Source organism: Microtus pennsylvanicus, chromosome 1 (assembly GCF_037038515.1).
Source record: "Microtus pennsylvanicus isolate mMicPen1 chromosome 1, mMicPen1.hap1, whole genome shotgun sequence".
NCBI lineage: Eukaryota > Metazoa > Chordata > Mammalia > Rodentia > Cricetidae > Microtus > Microtus pennsylvanicus.
Window position 1 is genome coordinate 131,321,511 of NC_134579.1, and position 20,362 is coordinate 131,341,872.

The window sequence follows — 20,362 nt, forward strand, 5'->3', positions numbered from 1 at the left end:
TCAGGGTCTAACTGCTCGAGTGTCTCATTCAGCTTCTGGCCAGTTACCAACTTGCCATGTACTACACTGTCTTTTGCATCCCCAAATTTTAATAGTGGGCTGGTTTAAGTTGTAGCAGACTTTACGGTCACTTTAGAAGATACAGACCCGTGATACTTGCAGGAGTGAAACCTTTAACCTTATCAGCTAATTAAGGACCCCAAAGTAGAATAATGAGGTGTGTGGACACAGGGACTTGGTTATCAGGGTTATCGCTCATCCGAGAACAGAATCAGCTCCCGTTGAACAAGTACTAGATAATTGACTAAGCAAGTTCCCTATCTGGAACATGAAATCTTGCTCCAGCTGGTTAATTAAATCATGATAAAAAAACATTCTGGGGCAGGTGCAAGGTGCTGGGAGTTTATTGAGATGTCCGCAAGCTCAGTGGAATGATTCCTGGATCTTTGCATTCCTTCAACCCTAGGAAACATTTGCTGCAATCTTTCTGTAGAGGTTTTTATGTTGTTGTTGCTGTTGTTGTTTGGTTTTTTGTTTTGTTTTTTTTTAAGATTTATTTATTTGTTATGTATACAACTTTCTGCCTGCATTAATACCCATATGCCAGAGGAGAGCGCCAGATCTCATTACAGATGGTTTTGAAGCCACCATGTGGTTGCTGGGAATTGAACTCAGGACCTCTGGAAGAGCAGACAGTGCTCTTAACCACTGAGCCATCTCTCCAGCCCTTTTGTTTTGTTTTTTAGAAAAAGTCGTATTAGGCAGAACAGGCAATGTAGGCCTTTAATATAAGCTCCTCAGAAATAGACACAGGAGAATGGAAGATCCCAGGTCAGCCTGGGTTACAGACAAGAGTTCAAGGCTAGCGCGGGTAATTCTGTGAGACCCAATCTCAAAATAAAACATGAAAGAGGATTTGGGAACGTAGTTAGTGGCAGAACACTTGGATAGCAGGAATGAAGCCTTGGATTCCAGCCCCAGCATTACAAAAGTGGGGGGTGGGAAAGTGTGTGTGTTTAGATATTTACACGGGTACATGTACATATATGTGTGTGCATGTATATACATGTATGTATGCAATTGCTAAAGTTTTGTGTCAAGGGTTTTTGAAGTTGTCTGCATTTTTCAGATTCTGTATTTCATTCCTTTGTACTAGTTGGTTTCTATTCCTACGATAAAGCATTGACCAAAGCCAACTTGGGGAGAGTAGGGTTGATTTGGTTGGTCCGTTACAGTATATCATTAGAGAAGCAAGGGCAGGAACTGAATCAGAGACCACAGAGGAACACTGCTTAATGGCTTGCTCCCAACTGATTGCTCAGCCTGCTTTCTTATAGAACCCACAATGATCCAGGCCCTCCCCATTATCATCAACCAAGAAAATGCCCCCACAGGCCAATCTAACAGAGACATTCTCTCCATTATTAGCTCCTCATCCCGGATGACTCCACATGTGTTAAGTAATCAAAAACAAACAAAACAAATGAATAAACAAGCCAACAAGCAAACAGCACAACCTTCTCTCCTAATTCTACCCACCTACCCCCAAGAAGGTGTGAGTCTCAGCGTTATTTCCTGATTATTTTATTAACATTCCTTTCCACCTGGAATGGTTTATTCCTCTGCCTCTTTCAGTTGCTTCCATGATACCTTGGTAGACACAAGGTATGCTGCAGTAACAAAGCTCCCAGAGCTCAGGGAATGGTGACCCTCAGATCTGTGTGCAATGAATCAGTTAGGCCCACTGTCACCCTGTGATAAAGACTGACAGGGTATCCCCCATCTATCTCAAAAACTGCCAGTCACCAAATCAATGGAAAAGAAGACCGTAGAAGGCATTGCACTGGCAGCTTGAAGTTCCAATATTGGGGTGACTCACTCTTCACACACCTCATCAGCCCACATCAGTCACAGGCCACACCCCCAAGCTACTAGGCCAGGAAGTTTGATTTAACTGTGCTGAAGACAGACGATGGCAAGCAGTGGATCCCAGGAACAACGGCCAGAACTTCAGACAAAACCGCATCGGGTCATCTCACTTTCCTCAGAAGTCTTCTGTTTCCTCTGGGTGGTATTTTCTGTGTTTGGGATTGGGATGCACATGGGCCTGGCCCTGACGCATGGCCTTGTGTGCTCGAGGCAAGCACCACCTCTGATCTGTAGCCACAGTCCGCTTCTCTAACATGGTTTTGCTCTGTCCCTTGACCCATGGAATCCTTGATTTCTTTTGTATCAACTTTCAGATCCATAGATATCACAATAGACATCGGCACTTACAACCTTGAGGAGTTTGGGGAGGGGGATGTTTTTCTTTTTTTTGTTTGTTTGTTTGTCAATAACACCAGGGAAGGAAAAGGGAAGTAGGAAGGGGAGCAAAGGGGAAGGGAAGTGATAGAGGAAGAGATGGAGAAGGGGGAGAAGGAGGGAAGGGAAAGGTAGAGAGGTAGGGGAAGAGGTGGGGAGCAGAGGGGAAAGAAAGGAGGGGGTGACATTTTCTTATTTGTCACTTGTTTCCCCCTTTCATGCTTCCCTATATGGGGCTGACCCCATTTTTTCCTCCTTCTACCCTTCCGTGCTGATAACCTGCCACCGTGCTCCCCATCATACTCAGCCATTTATTTTTGCTTTTTCCCTATTTGGTCCAAATGGTGAAGGAGACTGGGAAGCAACAGACAGAATTCTAACTTCTTTGGTTTTCCAACTCTCGAAGGCTGGCGACCTGTTCCCAAAGATTTGCTTTTATTCTTTTGAATGTATGTTTGAGGAGAAGTATGTGCAAGTGAGTGCAGGTTGCCCATGGAATCTATAGGTGCCAGATTGCCCTGGAGCAGGGGATGCAGGTGACTGTGCCTGGCCTGGGTGCTGAGAACCAAGAGGTCTTCTAGAAAAGTAGAAGGCACTCTTAACCATTCAACCATCTCTGCAAACCCCGCTGGGGAATTTTTATCCAGAGATACAGTAAGTACAATGGCAGCCACACCTAAACTCTAGTATGTTCCAGACTACTATTTTAAGACATGTTACATTTGTTTAGGCTGTGAAACATTTGGTTAATGATACAAAGATGTGCTGCATTCTTTTATGTTGCATTTGTTTAACTCTGTGAAACTCTTATTACTTTGCCTACTTAAAACACCGGATTGGTCTAATAAAGAGCTGAACAGCCAATAGCAAGGCAGGAGAAGGGATAAGGGGGGTTGGCAGAAAGAGAGAATAAATAGAAGGAAAAACTGGGAGAAAGGAGGAGGAGCAAGAGCTCAAGGATTGAAAAGAGAGAGAGCCAGCCACTCAGTTACACAGCCAGCCGTGGAGTCAGAGTGAAAGTAAGATAAACAGAAGTAGGAAAAAGAAAAGGGCCAGAGGCAAAAGATAGATGGGATAATTTAAGAAAAGCTGACTAGCAACAAGCCATGCTAAGACTGGGCATTTATAAGTAATAGTAAGCCTCTGTACATGTATTTATTTGGGAGTTCGGTGGCAGCCCCCACAAAGAGTAAAGGGTAGAAACAACCAACAACACCAGGACACATTTTTTGCACATATTTTGGGTCTTCCTCTCATTTGGTAACTGATGACTCAGAAGCCAAAAATGCTTGACAGGGTTTCTAAATATATGAGGAAACACCCCAAAGATACCTCACCTCTCAAGTCCCGCTGAGACCATCCCCAAAATTCTCTCCAACTGCCTGCCTCATGTGCACGCCCGCCCACTGAGTGCAGACCCTCCTGGCTCTGTCGCTCCTGCTGTCCCCTAACTGCCTGCTTATTCCAGGCTTGGAAGCTTCGCCCCCTTTGCATCTCATGACGTCAGCACGGGGCCCACGAGGGCTTGTTACAGCACAGTGCGGACTTCATGAAACAGATCCCAACAGCAAACCGAACGGCTCACAAGCTCACCAAAGTTCCCACAACCCCTGAAAATCTTTCAAGAATCTCAAGATGGCTCAGCAAGTGAAGGAAGTTTTGGCCAAGCCTGACAACCTGAGTTCAATCCTTGGGACCCACACAGTAGAAGAGAGAGTCAACTCCTGACCTCCACACACAGGCTGTGGGACACTCACACACAAATAAATATATGCAATTTTTCTCATTTTAAACTTTTTTTTAAAAGGAAAAGTATTTTCAAGCAAAGAGAGTCCCCAGTGCCAATGCTGCCAGACGCCTGAACAGCACACGGTTAGGACCTCTACATTTTCCAAATACACAGCCTCAAAGACAATAGTTCCAAGCAGAGCCTGACACGGTGGGGCACAGCTACACTCCTGGCTACCCTGGAGGACTGAGGCAGGAGGATCACAACTGCAAGATCTACGTGGGCTATGTAAGGAATAAGAAGCCAGACCAAACCATCTGTCTCAAAAACTCAAAGAAGAGGAGGGCTAGGAGATACAGATCAGAGCCCTTACCTAGTGTGTGCAAGGCCCTGGGTTTGATCCTCAGTACTCAGGGCAGGATATATGGTTCAGTGGCCAAGGTGCTTGAGCTGCCAAGCCAGAAGGCCTGAGTTTGATCTCAGGACCCATATCATGGAAGGAAAGAATAGACTCCCAAAAGTTGTCCTCTGCCTAACAAAAGCCTCCACAAACACAAATAAAAAAGTAAATAATAACTTAAAATATTTAGCTTTATTTTGTGTGCTTGAATGGTTTACCTACATGTCTGACTGTACCATGTATGTGTCTGGTGTCTGTACAGGTCAGAAGACAGTAAGAGCTTCAGGTCCCCTGGAACTGGAGTCAAACATAGTTCTTAGCCACCGTATGGGTGTTGGGAACCAAACCCAGGTCCTCTACAAAAAGAGCTCTTAACCACTGAGCCATCTCTCCAGCCCCCATACATTTTGTTTTAAAAGAATAGTCCAACCAGATTCACACACACTGGGTGAAAAGAAAGATGGCGTAGATGAGGGGATGAAGAATGCCCCAGCAGGCTGAGGCCAAAGTGCATGTTCATTGAGTTCTACACTACCTACCTACGCTAGGGCTGACAGGAATACGCCCGAGCCACTGGAGGGCGTGGCCGGTGATGGCTCCTCCCCCCTCCATGGTCCCGCCCCCGGCCGCGCGCCTCCCGGCTCACCTGACCCGCCCGCCGCTCACGTGATCCGTCTCGGCGCCGCCATCTTGGAGCCACGGCCGAGGAGGGGGCAAGTCGGGGAAAAGAGAGGGAAAAGAGTCAGGAGCGAGGCGGGCGAGGACGAGGGCGAGGGCACGGCAGGGTCCCGGCCGGCCAAAGGAGGCTCGCAGAAGCAGCAGCCCGCCGCCTGACCGCAGGTACCGAGCCCCGGGCCGCCCCTCCGCTTGAGCGCCGCGGGCCATGTGCGGCCTCGCCGGTGACGCCCGCTTCCTCCTCGCCGGTGACGCCCGCGGCGCTGCCACGTACCGGAGCGCCAGGGCCCCGTGTGCACTGTCGTCCCTCTGCCGGGCCTGTGGAGACCCCCCGGGTCCGCCGTGCCGCTGGGGGTGGGGGTCCGCTGCTCCTCAGGCCCCGCTGAGGCGGCTTTTGCTTCCTGAGACGTGAAACCGCTTCACCCAGTCTGGATGGAGCTTAAATGTCTGTAATCCCCGGCCCTTTGCCCACTGCGTGATGTAGGAAAAAACGAGTGCAAAAGATAGAAATCTTGGCCTCTCACACTCACACATCCTCTGGGATGATATTCCCAGAGAGCGCTGAGACCGCTGGGGAGAACGTCCACCTTCCCAGACCTGGGGCAATCCCGATCGTTTGTTTGGAGTGCGAGGCCTGGGTGATTAATTAGGCCCAGGCAGCCCCCCAACCCCAGGGCGGCCTTTTTAGGTTCCTGTAGTGGACTGGAATTTGCTATCAGTCTGCATCGCTCAAAGCAATTACTGGATTTTTCACCTTTTCTGAGTTTGTACTTTCCACTGTACTGAAGTCTGATTCAGTGTATGGATTGCTTTATTGATTAAAAGAAAAGGCCCGGCCCTTTTCTTTACCCCGGTAACTAGCTGGAAATTAACTTAAGAGGACGCCCTAGCAGTGAACTAATTTTACTTAACTATAATTGCTAAGTTACTTTCTACGCGAACCCAAGAAGCATACTTTAACTTAAAGCAGTTATCGGAAACGGTAGCAAAGAAATGGAGGACCAGGGCAGGAAACTGCATTGGAAGATAAATAGAAGAAATATAGGTCAAGCCACGCCGTCATCTCTGGTCATGCTACCCTTCTGCCCACTGTGTTTGACTAGTTTACATAATCACGCCTTAGGCTGTAATTTCGGTTAAAGTTACAATAGCAATATGTCATTTATTATTGCGTATTGGTTAGAAAATTATGTCAGTAAAACCACTAGTTTGCGGAGTAAATTACTTCCAAGGTGGGGGGGGGGGGCTTAAAATACACAAGTGTTTCCAGACTCATTCGTTTTAGCTCTGCAGAATCCTCTACTTGTTAAGTGAATTATGTAAATTTGTCTCACATAATTACATTGCGTGAACAGCCTTCTGAAATTTCCTTTCAATGTTAAGTATTGGAAGTTTCTTCACCGCCAAAATAAGTTATTTGTTTCACAAAGAAAGAGAATTGCTTGATTTTGTTTACTTTCCTTCCTGACCGCAGCTGGATTGTGAAGATTGAGCCAGGAGACTGCATTAATTTCAGGAATTGATTGGAAAGACACTGGCTCTGCCACTAACAGCCATGTAACCTTGGGTAAGTCACTTCCACCTCACTGAGTTGCCTTATTTATAAACCGTGGCATCTTCATAACTAGACCCAAAGAATTCTGGGGATCTAGTACAGGGAGCTGTTTCCCTTCCCCGGGTGGGTGCCTTGTTCGCCTTGAGAATGGAAATTGGTATGGTAGAGAAAGCATAGGTTTAGAATACCATTGGCATGGTTTCCAGTCCCTCAACCTCCCATCTGTGAACCTCAGGTGTGTTGCTTTATATACTGAGCTCCAAAGCAGGGGCTGGATACCAGGAATTTTCAGAATGTTACAGGAAATGGATGAAGGCCCGACCTTGAGTTCTCAGCTCAAAGACAGTGATCTCCAACACTGTGCTTGGCCTTGGGTGTTTCATAAGTTACACTGAGCTGAATACTGCTTGATGTTCGTCGGGCCTGTGTATTAGTTGTAGCCACTAAGTCAGAATATTGTCTCAGGCTAGGTGCCAGCTCAGAGACTCAAGACTATGAAACCCATGTCCTTGTAGTTATACTTTGGTTTTCTCTTAGTAGCTATTATTCCATTGAGCTGAGAAAATTTAAATAAAGTATAGCCAACATTAGGGAGGTCTAAAGTATAAATAGCCTTTAAGTTACTTTTAACAGACAGTTTGTAATTCCGTGCTCTAACAGTTACCCGGCATTACTGTCACATTTAACATCAGAAAACTCTAAAACAGTAACTTGCCCAGAGTCACACAGCTGAGGGCACTTCAGAGGAGGGAGGGGCCCTACCTTCTTTTGGTTGAAACAAAGGTCAAAGAGGTATTTTAAATATCTGAGAATCTGAAAGAGTGTGAGGTTCGTTGGCCATCACTTCTATTGTTTCGAGCTTGGGGGTTTTTGTTTGTTTATTTGCCTAGCTGGAAAAAAAAGATCCTTAGTGTAAAAGAGACTGTTCTTTACTTCACCTTGTTCTGTCTTCACATATACCAGAATTACAGCCTTCCTCCAAGCCCACATAAATTGTAATCATACTGCTATAACTAAAAGGAACTAATTAGATACACAAATACACCAAATAGCAAATTATAAGAAAATAAAGACAACTGGATTTGTTCACTTTTCTTGGGAAAGACACTAATTACCAACTTTTCCTATGGATTACTGTTGTCAAGGTCAGATCCGGGAGGCTTGATGGGAAAGACTGTAGAGCTTCTCTGCTTTGGGAGAGTAGTTTGTTTACTTGCCTGACTTGATCTTTTGAGCTAATGGTGTAGCTAGTGATACCAAAGGAAAAAGCTCCCACTTGGCTGTCTCTAGACATGGGTCCTAGTGAACCTTCCTCAGGTCCCTGCCTCAGGGAGAGTGCTTCTTCCTACTTGTAAGAAGATGTTCATGTTAGAGCATGCTTCCTCGTCTCTCAGCCTTTCTTGTTATTCTTACCCTGTTGTTAACAGTAGAGAAACAGACAACAGCAAACTCACATCAGGGTAACTCAGGGAAGCCGTATTTACAAAGATAATATTAATCTGGGTATTGGGCTCCTCTAGGCAGGCCACAGGAATGGTAGAGTTAATGGAAGCAGCAGCAGCATCAGGAGAAAGGCAGTACCAAACCTAGAACCAGATTTGTGGAGAGCAGCTGGCTGGGAAGAACTGGCCTTCTGTTAAGAAGCAGCCAATCCAGGGTGACCTCGAAGTAGGGAACCAGGATATTGACTGTGCTTCTGATCCTTATGTCTCTCCATTGGCAGTACCCACCCAGGCAGAGGGCCAGGGAGCATAGTGATAAAATCCCTCCTGGGATAGAAAGTCCCATAGAAAGGAGGGCACAGAGAGCAATATGTGCCATGCTCCTAGATGCTGGGGTCTGGTGGCTATCCTTCCTCTTCAAGAAACTCTGTGCCTGTTCTCTCCCCAGCAGAGCCTGTCAGTCTCTCAGGACTTGGCCATTGTGTGCTTAGCCTTGATATTACTACAGTATTGGAAAGTCCAATGGTCTTTATCCATCTGTGAGTAACTGAGTGGGCGTAAATGCTGCTATCCTACCTAGTTGCTTTGAACCTTGCACATGATTGTGGTTTTGCTTTCTTCAGGACAGGGTTGTGTTTTGATTTTTTTTGGTTGTTTCTGTAATGAAAACCTTTAGGCATTTGCACGAGTACAAAGAGTTTAATGAACAGGTAATCATCCCACCTTCACTGACAGAATCTGTTGACTTACCCTATTACATCTCCCTAGTCCCAGCCTACTTCCATCCCCTGTGATCATTTCTTTGAATTGTTTACATCTGTCTCTTAAGTCCAAGGGTGGTGTTCAGATGATCCATTGTGTTCTGTGGTGTGATTTGAGTCACATGCTGTGATTTGGGGCTGTATGCTGACTCTTAGTCAAATGAAGTTTAACTTACTTGACATATATAATGTACAAATAAATATCTACATATTTACATGTACTGTGTGTATAATACACATGGACTGCATGAATGATCTAAGAAAAAATTATGGAAATTGAGGAGTTGGTTTTAGTGACCTCCTCTCCTGTGTACTTTACTCGGGGCTGTTTGTGACCTTTTATTTAACAGACTTTTCTTTTAATGAGTTTCTGCTTGCTTGTTGGTTTTGCCTGCAGACATAAACTGGCTTTTTCAGGTGTTTCTTGATGCGTTTTATGTTGTCATATCAGTTTGATAGCTGCCTTACTGTACTTATCCCGAAATGTATGCAGCCTCTAAAATGAGATACTTACATAAACGTTCTGGGGAAATTGGAGCATCTGCTGCAAGTTGCCATTAGCTCTTAATGCCTGAGCACACACAGCTCTAAAAGTGAGTGCTGTGTCAAATTCTTTTGTATTAGTCTTTTTCTTGAGCTTTGATGAACTCCTCTTGATTTCACTTTCTAAGGAACACACTGAACTATCACTGGAAACAATTTGCACTGCTCTGTCTCCTATTGGATCATTCAGTAGAAGGGAGAAATCAGGAGTCCCCTTTGTAACACTAGGTGTGAGGTCGGAGCAAACGTCAACTGTTCTCTTGGTTATCAGTTAGCCTGTATGACTGTTACACACATGGGAAGGGAGACCTTGGCTTTACAGTAGTACAGAGTTGGATCAGACCCTGAAACTGGAAATGTGTGCGAATTTTGTTACTTTTATTATGTAACTAATACACCTTTAACAGTTGAACTGAATAACAACAACATCCCTCAGTTGTGGCCCCTTGGGAAATCAGCATCAGAAGAGTCACACCTCCCTTTAACCACAATCACTGGATTCTTGTTTTGTTTGGGGTGGTCTGTGCATAACACCTGCTTGAGTGGAGATCAGAGGTCAGTGTCAAGTGTCTTCCTCTCTTGATTTCCATATCATCCTTCTACCCCTACCCTGCTGAAACAAGGTTTCTTGTAACAGCTCTGGGATTATAGGTGTGTGCCACCCTGTCCAGTACCAAGCTTTTACATGGTTACTGGGAATCCAGACTCAGGCCCTCATGCATGCAGCAAGCACTTTCTCCATTGAGCCATCTCTCTCCAGTCCCTAAAACTGGAATCTTAAGACAGTGAGATATTTTGCAAAAGCCACAGAAAGGGTTTTTTGTTTTTTCCTGAAGAACAACTGCATTGTCCTGTATCAGTCTCTTCTGTAGCGGCTGGAAGTTTGGTGTAGAAGTCTAAAAAGACTTGTTCTTTCTGAGGATAACAAAAAGACACAAATGTTCCGAAGGGGTTTTTTCAGAGCTGGAATGGCTATGTTACAGCTCTGGAATATGCCCCTCCATTAGGTGGCTGTTACAGGCCGACCCTAGAAGAAGAAAAGCTGATGTTAGCTTTTAAAATAACAACACTTGTGTTTTTATCCAGCATGGACCTAGGTAAAGAATGCTTATGTTGGAAAGAGTGGGATATAGAGGAAAGGCCATACAATGTGGCCAGAAACTGGGAGGAGCAGACCCAAGGTGCAGGTGGGAAGCACTGAGGAGTCTGCCTGATGGGTTAGGTGTGATCCTGCCTGATGGGTTAGGTGTGATCCTGGCTTAGAGCTAAAGGGCCCTTATATGCAGGATTCAGCCGTATGACGAAAAGAGTGTGAAGCCTGTTTCTGGAGTTTAAGAATGGTGCCTAGTTTGTGGTCTATAGCTTGTGGCACTGAAAATCTTGCTGGCATTTATTGAATGTTGTGAGTAAGGTTCCAGAATGTACCTAAAATGTGGAAAAACAAAACTTGTTGCTGGAAAAGAGCCTAAACTTAAAAATGTGATCCAAGTCAACAAAATAATCTCACTTTAAGTCAAAGGAAATGTCTGAAGTGAGAGGGCTGCCAGAATAAAGAATATTCAGAGGCCTAGAAGGAGGGTGATTTTGGGATATGTTGTGCTTACAAAGTTCCAGGCCTTGCTGCATTATTCAAGCCTACCGTAACCCTTTAACTGACCTTCTTTCTAGAACTGACCCGGAACTGGAGTGGCAGCATTTTCCTTCTCTGACCCCCTTCCCTGTTCAGGAAGGAGAAACAAGTCTGGGAATGAGGAACAGTTGACCACTGATGTGACCTCTAAAAAGCCACAGCATAGTTTGTGGTTTATCTGGTGTACCATAAGTCGAAGGAAAAGGGGGAAGTGGATCATTGCTCTTATTTAGTTTCATTTGCATAGTACTTCCCAAAATTCAGTGGCCTTTCTAGTAGATTAAAATGAATATATTTTCAGAATTTCAAAGATTTGAGCAGAGAAGTGTGATTTTCTTATCTACAGTTAAAATTTGGCATAAGAAATAGTTTATCCAGAGTTGTATCAAATCATGTTGGCTTCACCAACTGATGCTTCCCAGTAGCTTGCAGTGACTCCGAAGGCCCTGGGGATGGCTGTTTCTTTAAACAAAGAATTCGTGTCTCCCTAGTTCTAGAATTTTAGGGGAGAGACAGAGCAGTGTGGGGATGCAGGATAAAGTTATTCCCAAGGAACTCGAGGTCTCCTTCAACTGTCTCTAGGACAGTACTTCTTTGGCCCCTTTGGCAAACCTCTGTCTACAAGAATATTTACAAAATCATGACAGTAGCAAAATTACAATTATGAAGTAGCAACAAAAATAATTTTATGCTTGGGAGATCACCACAACATGAGGAACTGTTAAAAGATTGCAGCATTAGGAAGGCTGAGAACCGCTGCTCTAGGAGATTGCAGCATTAGGAAGGCTGAGAACCGCTGCTCTAGGAGACTGCAGCATTAGGAAGGCTGAGAACCGCTGCTCTAGGAGACTGCAGCATTAGGAAGGCTGAGAACCGCTGCTCTAGGAGACTGCAGCATTAGGAAGGCTGAGAACCGCTGCTCTAGGAGATTGCAGCATTAGGAAGGCTGAGAACCGCTGCTCTAGGAGATTGCAGCATTAGGAAGGCTGAGAACCGCTGCTCTAGGAGATTGCAGCATTAGGAAGGCTGAGAACCGCTGCTCTAGGAGACTGCAGCATTAGGAAGGCTGAGAACCGCTGCTCTAGGAGACTGCAGCATTAGGAAGGCTGAGAACCGCTGCTCTAGGAGACTGCAGCATTAGGAAGGCTGAGAACCGCTGCTCTAGGAGACTGCAGCATTAGGAAGGCTGAGAACCGCTGCTCTAGGAGATTGCAGCATTAGGAAGGCTGAGAACCGCTGCTCTAGGAGATTGCAGCATTAGGAAGGCTGAGAACCGCTGCTCTAGGAGACTGCAGCATTAGGAAGGCTGAGAACCGCTGCTCTAGGAGACTGCATTTCAAAGTGGGGTTCTGAACTGTTTAAGTCTGCTATGGGGACAGTCAGGTGCATTGATGGGGACTCCCACTTAGAGGATATTTAAGCATTTCAATTAGACACCAGAGGTGACATTGGTTTTCTGCATTACATGCGTGTGATTGTCCTATAACCCGTGCTCTCTGCTGTGCACTGTCTCTAGATATGGAAGAAAGAACCAGCATTGCCATGTTGGTGCCAGAGATTGAAGAACAGGAGGCTGTGTTAACTGCTGAAGGAGTCCTCAGTCCTGCCTCGGAAGTTGACGAACAAAGAAAAGCCAAAGCAGATCCTTTGGTCCATGTCATCCAGAAGTTAAGCAAGATAGTGGGGCATGAAAAGTCGCAAAAATGTCTTCTGATTGGGAAAAAACGCCCACGCCCGAGTGTCACACCACGCTGTCTTGAAACTCTAGAGCATTGTGAGATTCCAGCTAAAACAACCAAGTCCCCTTCTGCTAAGATTAGGAAATCCGAGATGTCACAAGCAAATTCCACTGCAGACTCTCTTGCCTCCATTGATGGGAAGGCTATGTCCTACCAGTGTAGCCTTTGTAAGTTCCTGTCCTCATCCTTCTCTGTGCTGAAAGAGCACATCAAACAGCACGGGCAGCAGAACGATGTGATGCTAATGTGCTCAGAGTGCCACGTCACCTCCAGAAGCCAGGAGGAACTCGAAGCTCATGTGGTGAATGAACATGAAAACAGTGCCAGTAGCCAAGCCCAGTCCAGCTCCTCCTGCCTGGGAGTCACAGAAAGAAAGAATGAAACCATGGTGGACATCCCAGTGAGCATGGGTAGTCCACAGACCCATGCTGTCCAAAGTGCAGCCGTGGCAGAGATGGGCAAGAGGAAGTGGTATGCATACGAGCAGTATGGCATGTACCGGTGCTTGTTTTGTAGTTACACCTGCGGCCAGCAGCGGATGTTGAAGACACATGCTTGGAAACATGCAGGGGAAGTTAACTGCTCCTATCCAATCTTTGAGAATGAAAATGAACCCCTCGGCCTTCTCGCTTCTTCGGTGTCTGCTACATCTGGTGGGGTCGATGCAGTCGTCATTGCTATTGGGGACAGCGAACTGAGCATCCACAATGGACCATCTGTACAAGTACAGATTTGCAGTTCCGAACCACTGTCCTCTTCATCTCCTTTAGAGGAGAGCACAGAGGAAGGAGTACACCTAAGCCAGTCAGTCACCCTTGACTCTAATGAGGAGGAGATGCTGGAGATGATGTCTGATTCTGAGGAGAACCTGTTTGCTGATAGTTTGCTCTCATCAGCACAGAAAATCATTAGCAGCAGCCCAAACAAAAAAGGGCACGTGAATGTCATTGTGGAGCGTTTGCCAAGTGCAGAAGAAACCCTCCCGCCAAAACATTTCCTAATGAATACCGAAATGGAAGAGGGGAAGAGCCTGAGCTCTGCCGATGCCCAGACTGGGTGTGGAGGAGCAGGAGACATCTACCATGCTGATAAATGTACTGTTGATATTGGGGGCTTGATCATCGGCTGGGGCAGTGCAGAGAAGAAAGACAGTGAGCTAAGTAAGGGCCTGGCTGCTGATGAGAATGCCCCACCAGGACGGAGAAGGACAAATTCTGAGTCTCTCAGGCTGCACTCCTTAGCTGCAGAAGCCCTTGTCACCATGCCAATAAGAGCTGCTGAACTAACGAGAGCCAGCCTTGGGCACTATGGGGACATAAACCTTTTAGATCCAGATACTGGACAAAGGCAGGTCAGTGGTCCATTGACAGCATACTCAAAAAAAATCGTGTCTCCTCTTAAGAACTCTTCAGATGGATTGACAAGTTTTAACCAGAGCAGTTCCACTGTAGTAGCACTCCCAGAGGGAAGGCAGGAATTGTCAGATGGGCAAGTTAAGACAGGCATCAGCATGTCCCTTCTTACTGTAATAGAAAAACTGAGAGAAAGGACAGACCAGAATGCGTCAGATGACGACATTTTGAAAGAGTTGCAGGACAATGCCCAGTGTCAGCCCAACAGTGATGGGAGTTTGTTAGGGTCCAACGTGGTGGAATACATCCCAGATGCTGAGCGGCCCTACCGCTGCCGCCTGTGCCACTACTCAAGTGGCAACAGGGGCTACATCAAGCAGCACCTACGTGTCCATCGGCAGAGGCAGCCTTACCAGTGTCCTATCTGTGAGCACATAGCTGAGAACAGCAAAGACTTGGAAAGCCACATGATCAACCACTGTAAAACCAGAATCCACCAGTGTAAGCAGTGCAAAATGTCTTTCCATTACAAGGTGAGCGGCGGGCATGAGGGTTGGCAGGGACTTTGTAGATGTAGTCCAGCCACTTCATTTTGTATATCAGGAAAATGAGTTCCAGGGATACCTTCAATTTGATAATTTACCCAGAGATACCTTCAACAAATTAGCATTGAAGGTGGGTCTGAAAGCTGAGTCTCCACAGTTGGCTGTCCAGAACTCGCTCTTAGTCTGCTGCCCACCTCCTTTGTAACCTCAGCACCTGGTGCTTTCATCATGTTTTCACGTGTGTGTGTATTTTAGGTGCTGGTTTTCACCTAAAGGAATGTAGAGTAGACTGACAGGCATGCATTTGGCATAAGGGGCTATATCAGCTGCCACACAGCCAGCAGAAAGTGATTTGTGTCACTGCAGAAGGGAAGCGGGCAATGAGACTTACTGGGAGGCAGCCATATTTGTTGTTGCTGGACAGCTGAGGGACCTGCTGGGGATCAGGCCAGAGCTTCACACCCTCTAGGCATGCACTCTGCTGCAGAAGTACATCCCCAGTCCTTGGTTTTGAGAAAATCTTGCTGAATGTCCCAGGCAGCACTTGAACTTGCAGTCTTTTTTAGGCTTCCTCCTATGTGCTGAGAGTACAGGGTTATGCCCCCACACGTGGCCATTGAATGGGTATTCAAGGCAGATGTTTATCTTACTTATTGAGCCAGCAGGCGGTATAAAATGCTACTGATTACCCTTTGTGAAAGGTACCTTCAGCCTTCAGCCAATCCTGGGATCATGACTTAGATCTCCTTCAGTGTGCCAGGGATTGAAAACGAATCTTTATGGACCAACTGGGTCATAGGCTCTGTTTCACAGATTACCTATAGGTGGGGTCCAGGTGGTGAATTTTTTTAAAAAGGAACAAAAGTTGCTTCATTGAAACTCGGATTAATTGGACTCATCCAGAAAGGCCCTGGTAGCAAGTTGCAGAAATAGCAGGAATTGCTTTGCTGCCGCTGTCCTTCTAGCTTGGGCACATCTAACTGGAGTCAGAAGGTAGACGTTAACAAGGCCTGTGGTTGCCGGGAAGCTTTCTCTTTGCAGGCATTCATGTCAAGTTATCCCCTCACCGTCTGCTCCTTAGTCTCCAGCCCTTGAAGACAGAGAGCTCTGTTCAGAGAACATGAAAAGAGACGGACTTTTTGATGAGATTGCAATCACCTAGTGTCTGTCTTTCTATGATTTCACATGTGCCAAATGGTTTTTTGTAGACCTGACTTTAAAATATTAACTTTTTAAAAAGCAAGTAGTAAATTAGTAAGGACTTGGCTGCAACTGAGCAAATAGATGGGGTCCAGGTGGTGATTTTTTTTAAAAAAAGAAAAAGTTGCTTTAAAAAAAAAATGAAAGAAAAAGCCCTAAAATCCAGTTGGTAATAGGTTCTCAGCCAAAGCCAAAGGTCCCAAAAACAGTCAACCCCTTGCATAGCCACCTGGTAACCATAAAGGTGTATTTGCTGGGTGTTATGGGTTAATTTTCTTGCTTTTTTTTTTCCTTTTTAAGAGCCAACTGAGGAATCATGAGAGAGAACAGCACTTTCTGCCCAACACCTTGTCAGTAGCTTCAAACGAGCCAAGAATTTCCCGTGATGCCACTGATGGAAAGTGTGTTCAGGAAGGTATCTGCATTTTCAATAGCATTTATTAACCGTAGAGGATGATGGTTTTCATTGGGACATTTTTGTAAATGCCCAAAATGTACTTTGATCATGCTCACACACACACCATCATTCTCACATGTCTTGTTAAATGCAGGCTGCACTGACAAGCTTATGAGGTGAATGTGGAACAGAATATATTCTGTTTCTGTGCTGGGAGTGGGAATGAGTCTTCCCTTTGTTCCTCAGGACATTCTGAGAAGTGACCAGAGTAACTTACATCTAGTTCTGGGGCAGAAGTACTAAATGTGCAAGGACTGCAGTCAGGCAAGTAGATGTTCTGGTTAAAATTTGTAGGGGTCTGTAAGAGCCAGGCTACAGCAGAGACTCTTAGAAGGTTGGATGAGTAAGCCAGAGAAGCCACAGCAGGAAAAGAAGCCTACACCTCTTCTCCAGCACCAGATGACCTGCTGAGGCAAAGCTTTTGCAGATGGCAGCCCCCACCTCAAACTTTAACTGAGGCTTCCTGCTGTGATCTTACTCTTCTCTGAGTATGACTGCCAAGACTTCATCTGCATTATTTAAACACAAACAGGAACTTTTTATGTACTAGTTAGGTGCTAGTCGGCTGAGTATCTGGTAATAGGAATATTAGAATCAAAAGATTTAATTAGAGTTCCATGAAAAGGCGAATGCCACATCCAGAGAATGAGGGATAGAGTGTAATAAGCTGTGCTTACTAGCATTGGTTCGTGTAAATTGATGTGCTTTAAATGTCTCCAGTGTGGTACATAGTGTTTATGGGAAATAAAACATATTGGGGTGACTTTCTTTTTTAGATTTCCTAAGAATTAAAGTTAGAAACAACTGCAGAGCAAAATGTTTTACCATAATGTCTCATTAAATTATACCCCAGAAAGCATAACTGATTCCAGAATGTTTCTGAAGGAACTGATTTTGACACCACCCTAGCACCACAATCCCCTTGTCAAACAGATGCCATCCCCGTAAAACCATCCCGAACAAAAGGAGTTTATGACATGGCATCTGCTTTCGAGGTGGATGGCTGAGCGAAAACAGTTTCGTTTCCGTTCTAGAGAATAGCCCTAAATGCCTCTTTTTATTTTAATTCATTATGTTTCCATATCCCTTCTAAAGGAGACATTAAGCATTAGACATGATTGGCCCGTAAATCCTAATGAGGGAATAAAGTACATGTGACTCAGTAGCGCCACCTGCAGTTGACTCCAGTGCTGGTACTATCTTTCCAGCAGCATCAGCAAAAGCAAGGGCTTAAAACTACCAAGTGTTTTTTAGCAGATTCAATGACGACTTCAACGTGGCCACTCCAAAGTCATTGTATGCACCTTACCCTGATCTGCATTTTTATCTGTGACTTAATATGCTTGCTTCTTAGATTAAAGATGCATAGATTTAAAATTGTATGCCATTATCATCTTGAGGTTTGGTTTGGGAGTTTCATTTTTTTAGTTGTTATTTATTTATTTTTGTGGTGCTGAGCAAGCAGTCTTGAACCAAGCTTCACCCCATGTTTTTAGTTTTAACCCCCACATAGCTACATTTGCTGTTTTGTCATAGTAGTGTAGCGGCATAGCTGATCTCTTTCTGCATAGTCTCCTGGATGGGGAATTGATTAATTCAGTATTGTGATTCATGCTTTGCTACAGTTCTCTTGATTATTCTGTAAGCTTAATTAAACAAGATGAGAGGAAGGTACATGACTGTCACCCCCAGTCTTTACTGTTGTATAATACGGACTCCACTCAGTATGCTTTCCATACAAAGACCTGATGTAACAGTGCTGCAGACATTTGTTCAGGCAAAAGCATGCCCTGCCTATCCTGAGCAGGCTGTCTTGCCAGGTGCTGGGAGTGCAGTGAAGGGCATCAGTGCCCTTGAGGAAGTCAGAACTGAACAAGTAGGAATGACATCAGCAAATGTCCTGGCCTAGCAATTCCAGACTTACAGACAGTGCTCTCTTTATGAAGTTTAAGTTGTCCTTTCTTAGAGACCTGTCATTTGTGTACCCTGGATTTTAATGCCAACATTGCAGAAACTGTGCCTAGACCTGTACAGAAAGAGTACAAGACTTATTCAAGCCATTTGGGAAGTCCACTTCTTCCCATTCTGTCAAAAAGATAAATGAGGCCTCAAGAGGTGACATGATTTGCTCTTTCTCAGACCAGTGGCAGAGCAGAAATTAGGCCCAAATTGTTAAACTTTAAATCCAGTCTTGATTCTATTGGAAACATTTGCTTAAAGTAGCACGGACTCTCATTCTGTGCTATATTAGGCTTTTCCATCTGTCAGTTTTATTAGTTGTCATTGATCTGTAATATTTCTCACAAAAAGCCATTATCCAATATTTCACACTTCATTTTTTTCAGATCTTTTTTTTTAAACTATATTTGGAACAATGCCATTTATAATCAAGTCCAAGTTTTTAACCTACCAATTAAGAGTAATACTTAGATTGTAATTATGATTAGTGTATTAATGTTACAGATTTATACCAGGAAATTGGGACATTTTGTTCTGCCTGGCAGTAGTTATTAGCCAAAGAAAATTTCAATTTTAGAAAGCTTAAATTTAACTTAAGAATTTTCTTTGTTGAAATTGCAGCGTGGGTTTTCTTTTCTTCTGTGACTTTACTTTGATGCTGTGTGCACTCCTTCCCACCTAGGCTCACTTGATGGCTCGCTTCTTATCAAGAGCACACACTCTTCGCACTCTCCCTGATCCTTGAGCTTCCATGCTTCCCTGCTGTCTAAAAGTAACCCAGAGTGAAGATGCGCTGGGCACCTGTAAACACAGCAAACAGTGTTTACGATGGAATCTGTGGCTTATGTTGTTGTGTGTGAGCTACTCATTTGCAGAATGAGCGAGTAATAGGATCCAAGTTTGCCACATGTGAGGGAGCTGTGGATTTATAGCCTTTGTCCCCCAGAATTTGTCAGCCTATTAGGTGTGACTGCTGAATTGTAGAGGGCTTCAAAATTGGCAGCTGTTTTCCTCCTCAGTTTAGTTGAAGGCTGATATTTAGCAGTAAGCTGAGTAAAGCCACAGGGTAAAAACTTTAGATTTTCTGTAAGTACCTTGCTATGTATGATTTGTGACCACACCTTATTTTTGCTTTATGTGAATCACTGTTTTGCTGCATATATGTATGTGTACTGCATGAATTCAGTGCCTATACAGACAAAAAAGAAAAAAAAAATCCCCTAGAACTCAGGTCATGGATGAACCACCAAGTAGGTGATTGGAACTAAGTCTGGGTCCCTTGCAAAACCAGCCAGTGCATTTAACTGAGCCATCTCTCCAGGCTCTGGCCACACTTTATAATACTTTATTATTTTAACCTGTTGACAAATAAATGTTTTAAGACTTGGTGCCAGTTATTGATTAGAATAACATCTTTCAAATTCCCAGTCTATCTTGGTTAATTTAGCTGCTAGACAGTCAACACAGCCCCGGGAGCAAGTTCATTCTACTGTAGAACTTGGAACATGGTTACACAGAAGTAGCCTGACCTGCCCATGTTTGCAGATCAGATGGTGTTCCTCTCGTGCCTGCTGACGACCTGGGTGCAGGAGAGTCTAGGGAGCTGCTTAACACTTGACAGTTGTACTGTGGGAGGAGAGCCTTGATTAAAATGTTGGTAGGTTGTATTGTAATTAATCGTTAATAAGTACTGCCATGTGAGTCTTACCAAGTCATGTCTCTAACCCTCTCTTCTTGAAGGGAGCAAGTCTTCAACCCAGAAGCAGTATAAGTGCGATGTGTGCGATTACACAAGTACTACATATGTCGGTGTCCGAAACCACAGACGAATCCATAACTCAGATAAGCCATACAGGTAAGTGATGACTCTAGAATTCTAATGCTTATATTAAAGCAATAATTTGATGATGATGATGATGATGATGATGATGATGATGATGATGATGATGATGATGATGATGATGATTTTAGAAATAGTTTTGGAGCCGGGCGGTGGTGGTGCATCCTTTAATCCCAGCACTCGGGAGGCAGAAGCAGGTGGATCTCTGTGAGTTCGAGGCCTGCTCTAAAA

At 44.7% G+C, this 20,362-nt stretch overlaps 1 protein-coding gene across 2 annotated transcripts in view; it reads left to right on the forward strand.

Annotated features, from left to right (window-relative positions):
• Positions 1-5,106: 5,106 nt before the first annotated feature.
• Znf507 (zinc finger protein 507) overlaps positions 5,107-20,362 on the forward strand; it is a 31,178-nt gene continuing 15,922 nt past the window's right edge. Inside the window, exons 1-5 of one of the 2 annotated variants that reach the window (XM_075984392.1) lie at positions 5,107-5,273; positions 6,583-6,675; positions 12,556-14,663; positions 16,176-16,290; positions 20,032-20,146. In XM_075984392.1, the coding sequence (XP_075840507.1) occupies positions 12,558-14,663; positions 16,176-16,290; positions 20,032-20,146 (2,336 nt within the window). In that variant the 5' untranslated portion in view covers positions 5,107-5,273; positions 6,583-6,675; positions 12,556-12,557. The remainder of the gene's footprint in view (positions 5,274-6,582; positions 6,676-12,555; positions 14,664-16,175; positions 16,291-20,031; positions 20,147-20,362) is intronic. The other variant, XM_075984399.1, reaches the window with a different exon arrangement.